This window comes from Hyaena hyaena, unplaced genomic scaffold (assembly GCF_003009895.1).
Source record: "Hyaena hyaena isolate Hyena2069 unplaced genomic scaffold, ASM300989v1 scaffold_505, whole genome shotgun sequence".
NCBI classification, from domain to species: domain Eukaryota; kingdom Metazoa; phylum Chordata; class Mammalia; order Carnivora; family Hyaenidae; genus Hyaena; species Hyaena hyaena.
The window spans coordinates 1,246,269-1,264,183 of NW_024081134.1; the positions used below are offsets into that span (position 1 = coordinate 1,246,269).

General features: G+C 45.2%; 1 protein-coding gene across 1 annotated transcript; it reads left to right on the plus strand.

Moving 5' to 3' along the window:
- The first annotated feature begins 3,612 nt into the window (after positions 1-3,612).
- PGLYRP3 (peptidoglycan recognition protein 3) lies at positions 3,613-15,952 on the plus strand. Its single transcript, XM_039254933.1, has 8 exons — positions 3,613-3,661; positions 4,798-4,905; positions 5,737-5,938; positions 8,311-8,429; positions 9,627-9,779; positions 11,007-11,205; positions 14,361-14,479; positions 15,160-15,952. Exons 1-8 carry the CDS (start codon positions 3,613-3,615, stop codon positions 15,336-15,338), a joined length of 1,128 nt encoding a protein of 375 aa, XP_039110864.1. The 3' UTR covers positions 15,339-15,952.
- The last annotated feature ends 1,963 nt before the right edge of the window (positions 15,953-17,915 follow it).

Genomic DNA, 17,915 nt, shown 5'->3' on the forward strand with positions numbered 1-17,915 from the left:
ACCATCACTGTCTATACATTCTGCCTTGTCTTTTGTTTATCCCAAGGTCTCAGCATACTCTTCATGACCTAAAGGTGTCTTCAGACCAGGGCCCTACCCTTTGGGCTCCGTCCAGATCAAGATCTGATTATCCCCGTGGCCTCCAGGCTGCTTTGACATTCATGCTGAGAACACTTCTGTTGTCTTGCTTTCTTAAACCTTATCAACTCCACATGCCTTCTCCTGATTTCACCCCATTTCTCACTAGTCACAGAGCTCCTCATCTCTGGGGACTACATCCACTGCCAAATTGAGAGTCCTGACAATTCCTTTTATATTCCCGATCTCTGGTACTTCTAACAATTCCCTTTCCCAACATTTCATTACATTGTTGAGTCTAAGCATGAAACTACAGGGATATAGTTTTTAGCTTATTTAATATTTTAATTTTAATTTCAGTTCCTGACATAGTAACCCATTCCTGGCCTCCTCATTCCTCCTTGTAATTCCCTAACTTATATATCACTTTACAGACAAGATGGATCTTCATATTTCACCTCATTGTCATCATTATTATTGGTGTTTGAGTCAGTGTCCCACACTATATTATTAACTCCTTGAAAGTGAATTTGATTCTTGTTTTAACTATACTTGGATAATGATTTTTACCTAGAGTAAATTCCTTATAATTGTGTGCAAATTAATTGAATGAATGTGATTTTTTTAATTTTTAGTGTTTTTTTTTTTAAAGTAAACTCTACCCCCAGGTAAACTCTACTCAAAATCACAAGTCCCATGCTCTACCAACTGAGTCAGTCAGGCACCCCAATAAGATGATTTTGATTTGAAGGTGTGACATAGCCAAAATACAATAATACTGCAAATACGTATAGAATACTTAAGAGTTCTCCTCAAAAGATACTAATATTTTTTCTAGCAAATTCTGTGGTACTTTTTCTCTGAAACCTTTAAACTTGGTAGTCATGAATGATCTGAAATCTTTTGATAGCCCTAATATTTTTTTATATTAAGAATGTAACATCTACCTTTCATTTTGTACAAGTCCTTAGAGCTCCCCTCTTCTTGCTAGATGGAATGCTACCTGATTTGAGGATCATTTAATAAAGCCAGTTAGGTCTTCAAGTGTACTCAGATGAATTTTTTTTTTTTTTTTTTTAACAGAGCCCAGTGTGTAGAACATAGATTCATCCAAGTAGAATCTCAAGTGGGCAGTGTGCTTTTCAAGATCTCTGGTCTGAGTAGTCACATTTCAGGTGACTGCAACTCAAGTACCCTTGGCAGAGAATGACAGGAAAGTCTTATCTATAGATCTCTCCAGAGAAGATCCCTCCTCAGAGAAGGGGATTCTGGGAGACCAGAGCTGAAGACTGAGATGACTGTCAGGAGTGAGTGAAGAGGTGGAGAGCTTTGATTTATAGGATGCTTCTTAAGGTATTTGTTTCAGTTTGATACTGAGGTGGAGGTAGTGGATGCATGGTCCACCTGGCCACAGAGTCAAAGAAGGTCTAATAATGATGGCACATTGTGCGCTGCCTCCTGGAATGTAGCTTTTTATTTCTTTGCCCCCATCCTACCCCTGCTGGTGGCCCAGGTGGTATAGGCAGGATAGCGTGGGGTGTTGTTGAATGACTTCCATCTACAGCCTTGACAATCCTGGAGCAGATCTGCCTCCAAGGTAAAAAAGTCCCCAGATGATGGGTTGGCTGGGCTTTCCAGAGGCTGGGGATTAGGAAACAAGCTCAGGGAGCCTTGGGCAATCATGTCCTTTCCCAGGGAGGCGGTACTTGGGCTTATTCACAGGGTGAGGCCTTGCTCTCAGCTTGAGTCTGGTCTCTCCCAATTACTTTGGTTGCCCTGCTTCTCAGTTCTGCTGAGAGCCTCAGAACTCTGCCCCCTCTCTACTTTCTATTAGGAATCTAGGTGTTCTTCTTTTCTCCAGAAAGCCAGGGCCCAACTGCTCCCTTACAGGGAGGGAGTGCCCTCTGGTGAGAGGCATCCTGACGGCCTGGGAGGTGGCTGCTGGAGAAGGAGGGCAGGGCCAGAAGCCAAGTCTGAAGGAAGGAATTGCCAGCTAATAAAGGGGGGGCCACCTGCACCCTGACCTGTGGAGCTGGGACAGCACGGGACCCACAGGTATTTCTGAGTATGGCTGTGAGTGTGTCTCTTGTTGAGAAGCCCTCTCCCTTGGAAGGGACTGGACTCTATCTAGTTAAAATGTTAACAAGGTAGAGAAAGTTCCTTGATCTTCCTTCTTGAACTCTTCCCCCAAATAAAAAAATTTCTATTTTAAATTCTAAATGAGTTTAGTTCAACCATGCCTGGGTCTTTCTTGCCAAGGTTGTGGGTCCTGGAGTTAACTCTACTCAATTTCTTTCCTTTCTGTCTAGCTCTGAATCCCTATTGGTTATGTCTCACTTGGCCCCTGTTCTATTGCATCTCAATTTTAAGGATACAGAATGCAGAGCAGTGTGAACCAAGGCCGATGAACCCTGACACCAGGCAATCCTGCCATCTCAGTGTTTGTGATTGGAGATAGGGGTGGGAGGTGCTACTAGTCTCTGCCCTGGTGTGATGAGGGGCTGGGCTCAAGCCTTGCAATTTCAGCTGTGTGATATGACATGCTCAGGACAGCATTTGCCACCTAAACACTTATGGTTGGGAAAGTACAATGAGCAAGTGACCAGGATCCAAAGCTCCTGTTGACCAGAATTGATTGCTGGTTTCTAAATAGCTTTGCAAAAGGCCAACTTGTTTTCTGGGAGGCCAGCCACAGGGCTTCCATACTGGACAAATTAATCCTTACTTCTCATTTGGCTAAAAAGGAAGGCTGAACACTTTCCCACATGCTTATTAGGTACCTGCTGTCATCTGCAGTGGGCTCATTTCATCCTCAGTGACAGTTTTTCCCAAATGAATGGAGTCCTGGGTGTTACTCACCAAGAGATTGCTTGTTCTTATCCAGGAAGCTTCTATATGCTCAGGTCTTAAACTATGGTTCTAAACATTTTCCATCTGGGGAGAATTGATTATAATATGAAAACTCTGGAGGGTAATGCTATACCTCATTTTATCTGAAACTTCCCTCTATCATTTCTCAGTAGGATAACCAGGAGAAAAGTTGATGTTTTGGTTGTCATCTTAGGGAACTGGTATTTCATTTTGATTGAGCATAAACAAGCAATTCATTCCTTTCCAAGAGATCCAGAAAGATTCCTGCAGTCAGAAAGGACCACAGGGATCCTGGGGTTTAACCTCTTGGGCCCACGTTGAGAATCTCCAGCATCAGAAACTTGGATAGACTGTGGGGAAATTCCAGGCAGAAGCTGTGGAGTCATATCTGGGTATGAATCCTGATCTGCACTACTGGTTGGGTAACTTTGGGCAAGAGCTGTTAGCACCCTCACCTTTACTGAGCACCTGCTGAGGGTCAACCTCTGTGCTGGAGACCCTGAGACCCCTAGGCAGGTGCTGGCTCTCAGTTTGGTAGAGAAGCAGGCAGAGGTGCCATGCAGTGCCCTGTCTGAGTAGTGAGCACAGCTGGATTAACTGTCAGCATCTTTCCCAGGGCCAAGCTCCACACTAACCCTGTTGGCACCCTGGAACCACATGAGGATGCTGCTGTTGCTTCTTATCTTCTCTGCTCAGGATTTCCAGGTCGGGGGTGAGTTTTCTTTTATTGGTTCAGAAGTGCTTTTGGTACTATTTGTAAGTTATCCTCTTCATCGCTCATTGATTGCTCCTTCTGGCCAGTCCTTTCTCCCCATTAGTGCCTAGCTCAGGTGTCCCCTGCCCTGCTGAGAGTGGCTCCAGTCCTCAGTAGTCTCCCCAGCCTGCCCAGCACACCTTGGTCTTAGTGTCATGGTCATAATTTGCTCCTGTTGATTTCACAGAAGGACAGAATGGAGACCCTTAGTGACCTTGACTTATAGACAAAGATACAAGCTGGGCTCCATTGCAGCAGTGACTTATCCAAGGTCATCTGACAGCTTTGGGGATGCCACTGAGTATAGTGGCAGTGAATGCAGCTTGGGTCAGACAACCTAGGTTTGAATCCAAGTCCATGGCTTAACCGCATATCATCTTAGACAAGTAACTTAACCTCTCTGAGCCTTAGTTTCTCCTTTGTGTTGAGGGAGTAGTTAATTTTCTTTGCCTATCACATATACTTGTTTTAAGCCACAAATCTGATAAGACTCTTGAAAGTGCTTTGTAAACTACAGAGCTGGCCTGTGGGAGGTGATGTAGGTGACACTACTGCTATAGATTTTTCTCCTATGATCTCTGGTTCTGAACAGGCAGAAGAAGCATGTTGATGATGACTAATCCTTAATTAATCTTATCTCAAAAATCTAGTTTGTTAGGACAGTCACAACAATCTGCAAATTTCTGTATTTCAAGAACCTTATCTGGATCAATACATGCTTGATACATGTGTCATGTTACCACCAAATAATGATGACCACCTTGATATATGACCCTCTGATCTGAGCATAGGTATGTAGGTGAGCCAGGAGAACTAGAGCTGCTCAGACGAGGGGGCAGGAGAGATGGCAGTGGCCCTGGAATGGAGGGAATTTGGGAGGGGATAAAGACCTCATTGGGACAGATGTGAGAGGGAGAGGTGGGGTGAAGCCAGAAGCATCTGTAGTTCTCGTTTGTGTTGTATCCTAGAAGATGTCAGGGAACTTGGGGGAGTAGAGAGGCTGTGGGCTTTGGGGTGGGGATGTCAAGTCCATGCTTCTTCACTGGTCCAGGTATTTTCCGAGGTCCAGCACTAAGTGTAATTTTCCTTTGCAGGGGATTCCCCACTGTTCTCCTGGAATGAAACCCAAGCCAGCGGATTGTCAGAGGGGCTTCTGGACTTGTTTGTTGGCATCTCTCAGCTCATTCACAAGAGTCGAAATGGTGAGGTGTTTTGGGGTTAGCTCCGGTGGCTAGCAGTGTTTCTCAGGACTTAATTATGCCTGGGCTGGGTTGATAGGTGGCATTGAATCCCACAAGGCTCATCTGCCAATGACTCCCATAGATTGTCCTGACTCCTCAGGCAAAGGTGGATTCCAGGAAGGAGGGAAAGCCCAGGGACCAAGAACAAGGCCCCCAGTCCCCAGCTGTCAGTAGAAGAATAGAGACACCCTATCCCTCAGAAAGCTCCCAGGTGCTTCCAACATGAAGATAGTAAATGAGCCCTCAGGGCCTGGGGTCCTGTGTGGGTCTCTCAGCCCTGCCCACAGTGCATTTTCACATGGAAGAAAGACAGGTACCTTGACACTCAGGGAACTTCCTAAGGGCTCTAATCTGAGGAGTGAGGTAGAGCTTTCCTCAGAGAGTCACCATTCTGAGGGGAGGCCCAGACAAAAGACAGGTCAGAGACCCAGGGCAAGTGCCAGTGAGGACAATGCATTCATACTGAGGTGCATTAAGAGATGGCAGCCCAGAGCCCCCATTAGCACAGAGTGTCACAGGGGCTGCCTTCAGGAGGTGAGGAGTGCACAGCAGGCCAGGGTGGGGCCGAGGGGGATTTGTCCTTAGGATATACAATGAGGGAGTATATGAAAAACAAGACAGCTTTACTTTTGAGGCTGGTAGAGTCTGCATGGGGACTGGTTTTAGCTAGAACAGGGTATGGACGTGGGGAGGGGACGCTGTGGGTGGTGATGGCCTCCAGGGGACTCTCCCAGGCCTGCAGAAGGAATAATAGTTCCTGCGATATGTATGCATCCTGTGGTCCCCTTGCAGAAGCTCCCACCATTGTCTCCCGCAAGGAGTGGGGAGCAAGGTCACTGACCTGCAGGGCCCAGCTGACCCCACCTGTGGCCTATGTCATCACAAACCAGCTCACAGGGATGGAGTGCCAGGAGCAGGATGTTTGCAGCCAGAGGCTTCGGGGCCTTCAGTCCCATTCTGTCTACACCAGAGGCTGGTGCGATGTGGCCTACAAGTAAGAGAATGGGTGGGTCCTCGAACCACATTCAAGTCTGCCTCTCAGGGGGCCACCCAATTTCCCTTGTCTAGTTTCCTACCATCCCACTCGTGTTGTTCTTATAATGAGTAAAAAATGTTAAAACAAATGAACAAAATCCAGAATCCTCAGAGGCATTTAGGAGGGTTGGCTCTGAGCCATTTATTCACAGGTGGCCTTGGACACCGGAGGGGCCCCAGAACATGTAAGGGAGGTTGTGTAGTAACTACAGTTGCTCTTGGAGGCCCCAGAACATCACAGTTTACAAAGATCTTCATAAACATTACCTAGGCCCTCCCATCCACTCTGAGGAATGAGAAACATCACCACCCCCATGTCAAAGGTAAGGGTGCCATGATTAGACAATGCAGAGAATTTGTTCAGTTAGGGAGGGTGGAACTAGAACTGTTCAGAGTGCCTGCTGCTCCAGCAGTCTACACACAGGCAGTGAGCAGCACTCTCCCACGGGGTTCCTTCCTTGGAAAGCCACCTCCCACTGAGGTCCGATCGATCATATGGGGAGTGGTGGTGGGGACTGAGAGGGGAGAACCCCATGTTAAAACAAGTGTGAGGTATGGAGAGGTCCTTAGAATTATCAGTGGAGACCCAGAACCTCTTCTTTTCCCCTTAAAATGAGGATAGGAGCACCTGGGTGGCAGTTCAGCATCTGACTTGTTTTCAGCTCAGGTCATGATCTCATGGTTTGTGAGATGGAGCCTTGAGTCATTGGGGAGCCTGCTTGGGATTCTCTCTCTTCCTCTCTCTCTGCCCCTCCCTATGCGCACACACACACACTCTCCCTCAAAATAAATAAAAATAAACTTAAAAAAATTTTTAAGGGAAGACGTGTATATAGGCACACATAATCTCCAGTTTGTACTGTTGCCATAAGTGGCTGTTCACATTAGACTAATGAAAGGCTGCTGCAGAGTGGCAGACGCACCTACTGAAAGTCTGGGCAGCAAAGTCTGCCCAGATCAGTGGACATACGGAGGCCCCAGCTGACCCCCAGGCCACATCAGTGCAGTGCAGGAGGTGGGCTCACTTTCATTCAGGGCCTTCAGGCAACCTCGAGAAAGTGTTCTTTCTGTGCTCCATATGCTGTGGAAACTCAGTCTATGAAAACTAGAATGTGGCAAGAGCAGTGAAAGCATAATTTCTGGAGTGTGGTTGGGAAGTGGAGGGTAAGAAAATTATAGAGAGACAGAAAAGTGGGAGGAAGTAGAACAAAAGAATAGATACATTGGTTTTAAAAGAAACTGGAAAAAAGGAATATTCTAAACAAATTTTTGTGATAGGGAAGAGCTTACAGGTATTCCTAAGGAGAAACTGAAGGAAAAGCCAATATTAAGGGATTCCTGAATTCCAGTTGTTTATTTTAAGTGTTTATGTGCTTTCTCCTATAATTTAAAAATAGGATGGATGAATTTTCATTGCCCTGGGAAAGTGTTGAAATAATTTCCTCAGGTGTTTAAGAGTCACACATTTGAATTCCACTTTGAACCAACCTATTATTTTTTTTAATTTTTAAAAAATGTCTATTTACTTTTGAGAGAGACAGAGCGTGAGTAGGGGAGAGGCAGAAAGAGAGAGAGAGATGGAGGGAGACACAGAACCTGAAGCAGGCTCCAGGCTCTGAGCTGTCAGCACAGATGCGGGTTCGAACCCATGAGCTATGAGATCATGGCCTGAGCCGAAGCCAGACATTTAGCTGACTGAGCCACCCTGGTGCCCCAGAACCAAGTTAAGTATTTTTATTTATCTATTTATTTATTTAGATTTTTTAGATTTTATCAAATATATATAAAAGGGTTTTATTTTTAAATTATATATTTTTAACATACTTGAAGTTCTGTCCTTTGCAACAATTTAAACATACAATAAAAGTACTTGTCAACTTGGAAGGTACATGGTTTTCCAAGATTATTTTAGAAGGTAAAAAGCAAATTATTGAAAACTACTGTATTTTCCCACAGTAAATTCTATTCAATAATTATTTTTAATAGTTCATTGTCAAATTGGTTTCCGTATAACACCCAGTGCTCATCCCCACAAGTGCCCTCCTCTATGCCCATCACCCCACTTCCCCTCTCCCCCACCCCATCTGCCCTCAGTTTGCCAACTAAGTATTTTTAAAGTGAGGTTTTGGGAAACACATGTAAGTTAAGTCACAACGTAATTTAAAGTATATTCCCACATCTCTTAGAAATCTAAAAGGGTTATTTATGTCCCAATGTTAGGTACTTAAAGCGTAGTACTTATTGATGAGCCTCTAGAACCCTTTTCCACTGTAAGGGTGGGTGAGAGGTCTTCTTTAATTTACATTAAATACATGTTCCCTTGCTCTGCAGCTTCCTGGTTGGAGACGACGGCAGGGTGTATGAAGGTGTCGGCTGGGACATCCAAGGCGTGCACACCCAGGGCTACAACAACATCTCCCTGGGAATCGCCTTCTTTGGCAATAAGATTGGTAATGGTTGTCTCCTCAGACCCTCTGCCAGAGTTTTCCACACTTTCTTCCTTCACTCCCTCATCTTCACACTCTTGTTTCTCCAGTCTACAACATATTCATCCTCTCTGACCATCACCCTTCTCTCTCTCTCTCTCTCTCTCTCTCTCTCTCTTTTAATGTTTACTTTTGAGAGACAGACAGAGCATGATTGGGGGAGGGACAGAGAGAGAGAGGGAGACACACAATCTGAAATAAGCTCCAGGCTCTGAGCTGCCAGCACAGACAGAGCCTGATGTGGGCCTCAAACCCATGAACTGTGATATCATGACCTGAGCCAAAGTCAGATGCTTAACCAACTGAGTCCCCCAGATGCCCCATCAGTTCTCTTGAGTTCTTTTCTCCCTTGGATTCTATGACATGGCATTTTTATTATTCTTTTCTTCCTCTCTGGTCTGCACTCCTGTGTGCAGGACACTGCTTAAGCTCTCAGTTCTTACCATTACTTCTGGAATTTGAAGTTTTATGACACTGAGTCTACACCTATGGATGGCAGAGGCAGAAAAGCATGGCTTCTGTCTTGCTGGAGTGGCAGATCCCAGCCACAGCTGGCAGCAAGTAATTCTGGGAAATGTGGCTTGAGGTTTCTAGCCCCCTGCAAAACAGAGGAGAGCTCAAGAAGGAAAAAACAAAAAACAAAACAAACAAAAAAACCACCAGAGTTAAGAGCTAGTAGGTGAATAACTGGTACCTTCCAGGATCATCATTTTCCAACTGAGGCTAGGAATAGCATTTATCTTGGAGGTTTTCAGTGAGAAGTATATGAGTTAATGGATATAAAGTACACTTGCCACATGCCTGATTGTAGGAGCTCCTAAATTCTGTTCCCTTTTCCTGCATGCTAGGGCATACCTGACTTAGTCAAGTTGGCCTTCCTTTGCATGTAGCTTTAATTGCTGCCCAGCTCTTTCACCTAGAATTGGAGCATAAATAAAGTCCTAGTTTGGCAATTGGGAGAGATGACCAATTTGACTGACTTCCAAGAGCTCTGTCCAAGTAGCTAGTTTTCTCTTAGGCCTCATTTTGGCTACTGGACTAGTTTCCTCTCTTCCCATCTATCAGTTATTCAGGGTTAGGTGACATCTTATCCTCTCCCAGGTCTAAGTCAGGCTGGAATGTCTTGCTGATAGTTCTTGGTTCCATGTTATCCTCTTTCAGGAAGCAGTCTCAGCCCTGCTGCCTTATCAGCTGCAGAGAACCTGATCTCCTATGCCATCCAGAAGGGTCGTCTGTCACCCAGGTATATTCAGCCACTCATCTTGGATGAAGAGGTCTGTCTGGCCCCTCAAAAGCCAGTGATGCCTAGGAAAGGTAAGATCCTTAATCTTGCCTCACTTTCCTCCCAGTTACCACTCAACCACATAAGAGAATGCTGTGCCCTATTGGTGTTCACTGGCTTCTTGGATCAAGAACATCTCCTGCTGAGATCCAAAAATTTCTGACAGGCCACCTTCCTGGCCCCCTCTCCTTCCCACTAGAGTGATATAGCCATGAGGCCATTCTTGATATCAGTATATACGTGCACACATTTTCATTCAAGCAACAGATATTTACTGAATATGAGGCACTATTCTAGGAACTGAGAATACAGCTGTGAACAAATACAAATTTGCACACTTCAGTGAAGAAAGACAGAAAATGAAGAGCTCAACAAGTAAACTACATATGATGTCAGATTGCATCAAAGTTATGGAGAAAAAGAAAACATGGGAATGAGATGGGGCAAACATTTATACATGTTTGTGTATACTAGGTAAGCTACACACACACACACACACACACACACACACACACACACACAGAGCATTCTAAGTGCAAAATCCAGCCATCCTGCAACATGACCACAACACTGAGAAAAATAAGTCAACAGGTAACACTGACATCAGAATGAATATTCCAAGAAGTTGGGTAATGAAAATCATGTGCTATTTTGGAGTGGACAAGTAGTGACCTAAAACCAGTACAATTTATCTAGCTCTCTGCTAGAGATGGGCCTTTTCTTGGACTCAAGGATATTTTTATTAAGCCTTTTTTTTTTAAATAAAGTGTTTCTGGCCTTCAGATGGATGCTGTCTTCAATAATGATATTTTTAGTATTTGTAGAGTTTTTATATATTTTGAACTATTTCCATATACACATGATCAGTTCAGAGACACAGCTGATTTCTGCACACTGTCCTGTTTCATAGGTCCACACACCTGCAATACATACATTGCAATACATTTGCAATACATCAAGCAGGTAGGCATACTTTGTCTTTTGAATAAAATGGCCATGCCTCTGTACAATTAACAGTCCTTTCCCTTCTGTTCATATAATGATTTCCACAGTTGTTATCAGAAACTGTAAATTTTTGCCTCTGTCCCTTGGCTCTAGCCACGTGACCCAGATAGTCCCTATCTGGACTTTTCTAAATTCCACATCTAGAGCTCACATCAGGAAGTGGCAATGGGTGCCAGAGGTTGGGCGATTATGAGTTTGTCCATAAGTGGACCAATGTGTGTTCCCATGCTCTTGGTTTTTTTACCTTACCACAGGTTGCCCCAACATCATCTTGCGGTCAGTATGGGAAGCCAGAGAGACACACTGCCCTAAAATGACCCTCCCAGCCAAATATGTCATTATCATCCACACCGCTGATACAACCTGCAATGTATCCATGGACTGCCATATTCGTGTCCGAGATATACAGTCCTTCCACATGGACACCCAGCACTTCTGTGACATTGGATATCAGTAAGAGGGATTGAAAATATGCTCTCCTCTTCTTCAGGACTGTAGGAAGGAAGGCTGGGGAAGGAACTGATATTTATCGAGCCCTTCTTTAGTAGTGGGTGCTTCACATAAAACATCACATTTTATTCAAGCAAGGCTCTGGACTGAGAATCAGTCAGAGCATAGCTAAGGGTTAGTTATCTCTCCTGTGCATATTCTCTATGAGTGTTTGGGAAGACTCTGAAAAGACATTAGTGACAATAATGGTAAAGCAAGACCATGAGATCTTTATGGAAAGCCATCAGAGTATTGTGCATTTTTATACAATCCCCTCCAACCACTCAGGGTCACAGGCCTTGCTCACCCCCATCCTTAGTCTGGTCCAACCTCAAACCTGCCCCCTCTGATGTTAGAATCCTGTAATAACTCTGGTATTATTTACCCCATTTTATAGATACACAAACTTTTCACCTTCCTGGGCCTCTTTTGCCTCATTTCTGCAATAGGGACAATAATACCTTATCTATTTGAAGATATAAAGTGAAATAAAAATGTTCTTTTCTGGTTCCTTTAATGTCAGGTCTATAATAAAGAAACACATTAAGTTAGTGGAACAGCAGAAGCCACTTGGAAGGTGCCTTGGAATTTTTATAGAAAGAATTTAGGTTTAGCATATCATAAATTTCGATTACTCATCTATGACTTGATACAATAAAACTGTAGTCTCAGGTACAGATGTGTCTTTTGCATATGTGTCATTCTGGGCTGGTTGCTTTTGTCCTTTTAACTCCCATTTTAAAAGCAGCCTTTGACATCTGGGTGTCTTCTTTAAAGAAATGTCTGTTCACATCTCCTGCCCATTTTAAATTGGATTATGTATTTTTTTTTTGGTGTTGAGTTGTGTAAGTTCTTTATGTACCTTGGATACTAACCATTTATTGTATATGTCATTTGTAAATATCCTCTTCCATTCCATAGGTAGTCTTTTAGTTTTGTTGATTGTTTCCTTTGTTCTGCAGCTTTTAATTTTGATGTAGTTCCAATAGTTTATTTTTGCTTTTGTTTTCCTTGCCCCAGGAGAGGCAATATCTAGAAAGATGTTGCTATGGCTGATGTCAGAGAAATTACTGCCTATGCTCTCTTCTAGGATTTTTATGGTTTCAAGTCTCACATTTAGGTATTTAATCAATTTTGAGTGGGATTTAAGAAACATAACAAATAATCAAAAGAAAAAGAAGAGAGAGAAATAAACCAAGAAACATACTTTTAATTATTGAGAACAAACTGATGGTTTGTTACCAGAGAGGAGGTGGATGGAGGGGTGGGTAAAATAGGTGATGGGGATTAAGAGTACACTTACGATGAGCACTGAGTAATGTATAGAATTGTTGAATCACTATTTTGTACACCTGAAATTAATATCACACTCTATGTTAAATATACCAAAATTAAAATTAAAGACTTAGTTAAAAAAATTAAAAGCAGCCTTTGCAAACAGAAAGAAATAGTTGCTGCATTTTGCAGGATTTCCCACAGTCTTGCTATGATGATTTAGCACAGACAAGAGAGAGTTGTTCATAAATTTGGAAATTCCAAATGGAAAATACCAGATGCTCAGGGAATGTTAGTTTTCCTTTTTCATTCAGTCTTCAAGGACCTCATCTTCTTTCCTTGATTTTATGGTATCTCCCTTTCACTCCAGCCTCATGGTATGTTATCTTTAACATTGAATGGTCTCCAGTTAGGTCCTTCTTGATCACCATATGCTAACATTTTAACCAGTATTTATTGTGTGTCTGTTATATGCTTGATGCTTGGCAAGATAGATATGGCTCCTTCCCTCATGGAGTAGTACAGAGAAGACAGTGAACAGTAATGACAATCCTTCGTGTTAGACACCGTGACAGATAAGGAACAGTATACGCAGAGGATGATCCTCTAACAAGACTTTGGTAGAGTGGGCAGTGACAGGAAAAGGCTTCCAGAGGGAGGGGCATCAAGTTTCTGATGTGGGTAAGGAGTGGAGATTAGTGAGGCAAAGAAGGGTAAGGAGTGTTTCAGGTTAGGGGAGCAGCATGTACTAGGCTCTGGGGTCCAGAGAGGGCATATCCTTGAGGAACTAAAAGGAGCTTAATTCATATCTACAAATACATTTCAGCAAGGGGACTGGTAAGAGGCAAGGTTGGAGAAGCCAACAGGGACCATATCAGAGGATCTTGGAGTTGGTCCTGACAGACTGACTCTATCTGAAAGGCAGCTGGAAGTCATGCCTCATGTTTGGGTTTGTATTTTAGCAAAAGCACTTGAGGTGCTGTTCCAGGAATGGATTAGAAGGAAGTGAACCTCTGGGCAGGGAGTTATTGATGTAATCCAGACAACAGGTGATGGTGACTTGGAACAGCAGGGTGGCAGTTGGCGTAGAGAGAAGTGGAGGAATCAAGGTCAGAGATATAGCCACATATCATGATAAGACGTGACCAATGATGGGATGGGACTGGGAGAGGAAGAGAGAGGTGGAGTCATTCAGATGATGTCCACACTTTTGACTGAGAAAATTGCAGAAGAAGATGGGTTCATTTGGACATGTTAGTTTTTATAGATAGTAATTAAAGCCCATGGGACTTGGAAACTGTCCCAGGCGAATATGCTGAGTGACAAGAGAGAAGGGGAAAGTCAGAGTCCTGAGGAGCACCATATTTGAGGAAAGGGAGGTGGATGACAGAGGACCCTGGGTGGGGGGAGCAGCAGAGCAGAGGAAAATAGGGTGTGGGCTCCTGGAAGCCCTGGGGAGAGAACATTTAAAGAGAGTGGCTAAGAGGGTCAATGTAACCAGAACAAAAACAAGTTTCCATTGTTCTAGTGTCAAGACAGTCACTGGTCACCTTGGTGGTGTCAGACTCCGTGGAGTTGTGGGGACAAAGACCATGTTGGAATGGACTGAAGTTGCTGTTATTGCTTTTGATTATCTTTACTTCTTAGGTTCGGCAACTATGAAGTTTTTGTTGCTGCTGCTGCTGTTGCTGTTGTTGTTTGGTCTCTGTATACACTGGCACATAAGACATGTTCACTCTATACCTGATGAATGCAAGAAAGAATGAATTAATGATTCAAGGAGTGAATGAAGTGAATTCTCCTTCCAGAAGTGACTTCCTCTATTTTCCTTTATCCAAACACAGCTTCCTGGTGGGGCAGGATGGTGGTGTGTATGAAGGAGTTGGCTGGCATATCCAAGGCTCTCACACCTATGGATACAATGATATTGCCCTAGGAATTGCCTTCATAGGCAACTTTGTAGGTAAGGGGTAAGCATGGGGCAGAGAGCATTCTGGGGGGAAGAAGTTTCATGTACAATGTCTGGAAAGCATGGGGGAAAAGACAACATTATGGTACCTGGCAGCGTTGGTTAGGACATTTTAGCTTTAAAGTGGACTCTCAGTATAGGATGCAGGTCCCCCAGAGTCCCTTCCAGGCAGAACTTTTCCCCAAATCCACCTGTCCCCATACTCAGCCCTGTCTTTATAGCCATACCCAAGGCAAGCATGAAGCAAGAAAGAACACCATCCTTTGCAAACATGGTATTTTTATGGGTCAGTTGGCAAATGTATTCTCCTCCCTGGTGACCATGGAAGCAATGTTGGGGAGCCCCACTGCCTGCTCTGGGAAAATAGTGGATGGTCCAGTGGTGCCAAGTCTGCCTCACGGTACATGCTGAGGAGTGTTGTATTGTACTGCAGGTCTCTTCCAACGCAGTTTAGATCTTTCTGGAAAGAGCTTTGCAAGGAGGAATCAGAGAACAAAATGACTTTGTTTTCTCTTCGTGCTTGGCTGCCACAATTAATATGAATTTGTTGGCTCTGAATTTGGTGGTGGTGGTAGGGGTAGGGACAGAGGGAGACTGGAATCTACGTGCTTGTCCCTTCCCTAAGCAAGTAACATTGAGACTCTGCGAATTGATGGATAAAATGTGTTTTGCAGAAAAGCCACCCAATGCCGCAGCCCTGGAGGCAGCCCAGAACCTGATCCAGTGTGCAGTGGACAAGGGGTATTTAACTCCCAACTACCTGCTGGTGGGGCACAGTGATATTGTCAATACACTGTCTCCTGGGCAAGCTTTGTACAACATCATAAAGACTTGGCCTCATTTCAAACACTGAAGGAGCCCCTGCTCCTTCTCAGACTGCTTCTCCCACCTGGCTGCTGGGCCTCCCCTGTCCTCACCCCCCATCCTGACTCAACACCTGGTGTCCCCTCCAAGTCAGCCCCATCCTGTCCCTCCTTTCTCAGGTTAGGATGCTCCTCTCCTGCTAGCACCACCCCCCAGCAGCCCCAAACCCCGGAGCCGGGCATAGCCAGCCCTCTGAGTGAGCCCCACTGTCCTCACCCCTCACCTTCCCCTCCCCTGGGCTCCCAGCTGCTAAGCCAGGTGGGAAGATGGGCTGATCCTGGTTTGGCTTCTCTTCCCTTTCCGGCTGCCCCTCTGCCCCATGTACCTTCCCCTGCCAGCTTCCCAGCAGCCCCCAAGCCGCACACAGGACCCAGGTCAAGGCCCAAAACCCCTCTCTGCTCACACACCCACTTGTGCGCATGTGAACGCAGCCCTTATTTCAGGGCTCATTGCTTACAGGTGTGCTTGTTCTCTCCACTGGATTGTGAGGGTTCCCGGGTTCATGTGCCCCCATGTCCTTGATCCCTCAGCAGCGTCTGGAGTCTTGTATGTGCTACAGATGTTTGTTGGAGAGGTGGAGGAATAAACAAATGTGTGAGTAGAGTCCCTGCTTCTCTTTCCAGTCTGTTCCGCCATCCCCTCTCTTTGGGGACACCTTCTGGGGCTGTTCCCCATCCTGCCATTTTCTCTGTTCTTGCCCCTCCCAGTCTGAGGCTCCGAGCCAGCTCTGGCCACTTGACTGGAATGGTTGCTGTGGCTCTAGGGTCCTGTGTCCTGTCCTCCCCAAGCTCCCCGAGGGCAGAGACAGTACTCCTCCAGGCCCAGCGGGGCGGTGTCCACACAAGCCACCTGTGCCTGAAGCGTTCCCTTGCCCAGCTGTGCCCACTGGCCTTGGGGCCCAGTGGGGACCCAGAGCCTGGGACTCTGCAGCCCTCCTGGCCTGGTCTCCCGCTGCCCAGAGGGAAGCCAGATACTTCCATCTGGGGGAGATGGTATTTTGCTGTTCACTGGAAGTATATCAGCTGGCTCTTGTTTCTCCTGATCTGGAAACAAGGGGGTGGGGCAGCAGGGACAGGAAGAAGAAGGGGAGGGATAAATAGAAGTAGCCAGAAATAGGGACTCCCCCCGCACCTTTGATATTTTTACTGTGTCTTTGCCCTTAGAGTGTTTTACGTCTCTTCAACAAGGCATGTTTTAACAGTCTCTCATTTTACAGCCCTTTTTCTTTTCAGAACTCTTCCTGTCACCTTACTGGATTTGCTGTCCTTTTGTCATTTGTTCTCAGACCACCTGGCATGTTAGCAGAGGAAGGAGTGATTTATCTGGAGGGTCAAGTAGGCCCAGTGCCTCTTGCTGATTTATCCAGCCATCAGACGTAGCTCCAGGAGAAACCCCTGGGCTCTCTCTTCTAGAGGCTCCTTCCTTGGGGGCACAACTTCCCACAGGAACCTAATGTTTCCCTGTCTCTTAAAATATCGAGGATGAGTTTCCCAGCCATTCACACAGGGAGTACCCAATAAGATGGATGTAAGATGCTGAAAATTGTCTCACAATAAAAATTGTCCTTCGAATTTCTTGACTTTTCTTATAATCTTCCCTTTGATTGAGAAAGGGTCTTGTCTCTTTGATTCAAACCTGGTCCCCAGGCCTCAGACTCTCATTGGCCTCCCATAGCCTCTACCCCAGGCAGGCTGTGAACAGGGCTATAGACTTCCCCATCTCTACCAGCACTCATCAAGGCCTTCTCAAGTCAACAAAACTGCATGGTCTGGATTACTGTCTCCTCCATATTGTTTACTTTTTTTGGTCTTACCGATATAATCTGAGTAGAAACAGAGCACTCAGCTGTCGAATGCTTTTTTTTTTTTTTTTATGTTTTATTTATTTCTAGGAGAGAGAGAGAGAGACAGCATGAGCAGGGGAGGGTCAGAGAGAGAGGGAGTCACAGACTGAAACAGGCTCCAGGCTCCGAGCTGGCAGTCAGCACAGAGCCCGACGCGGGGCTCGAACCCACGAACCGCGAGATCATGACCTAAGCGGAAGTCGGACGCTTAACCGACTAAGCCACCCAGGCGCCCCTGTCAAATGCTTTTTTAAAGGCAAATTCTGCGACAGCTCATTCTGTGCAGTTGGCTCTTCTGAGTCCTCAGTAAAGAACGAACAATTCTTCCCAACTCCCCTTAATCATGTAAAGCAGGGTTCATAGTACCCTCACCACATCTGAGTGTTGTTGTGGTGATTAAGTGAATTAAAATGTGTTAATGTCTTAGACTTTGTGGTTGGCATGTGATAATGTTTCCATTAAAATTTGTGGAGGTATGGTTATTCTTGTTGCTATTGGTGTGATTTTGCACCAGGCAATAGCTCGTGTAGGGGTCAAGAGCAGCCTGCCGCAAAGTGTGCCTCTTGGGCATACTGATTATTTTAACTGAAAGTCACATCAGGAGGCACCTGGGTGACAGTGTTATGCGGCCGACTTCCGCTCAGGTCAGTTTGAGTCCGGCATCCGTCTCGCTGCTGTCTGCATGGGGCCTGCTTGGGATCCTCTTCTGTGCTCTCTCTCTCT

What these genes read in the sequence shown, in the direction of transcription:
- PGLYRP3 (XM_039254933.1), top strand. Translation starts at nt 3,613, where the DNA reads ATGCTGCTGTTGCTTCTTATCTTCTCTGCTCAGGATTTCCAGGTCGGG. An exon ending in TCAGGATTTCCAGGTCGGGG is followed by an intron (nt 3,662 to 4,797) that starts GTGAGTTTTCTT and finishes TTTCCTTTGCAG; the next exon opens with GGGATTCCCCACTGTTCTCC. An exon ending in TTCTGTGACATTGGATATCA is followed by an intron (nt 11,206 to 14,360) that starts GTAAGAGGGATT and finishes ATCCAAACACAG; the next exon opens with CTTCCTGGTGGGGCAGGATG.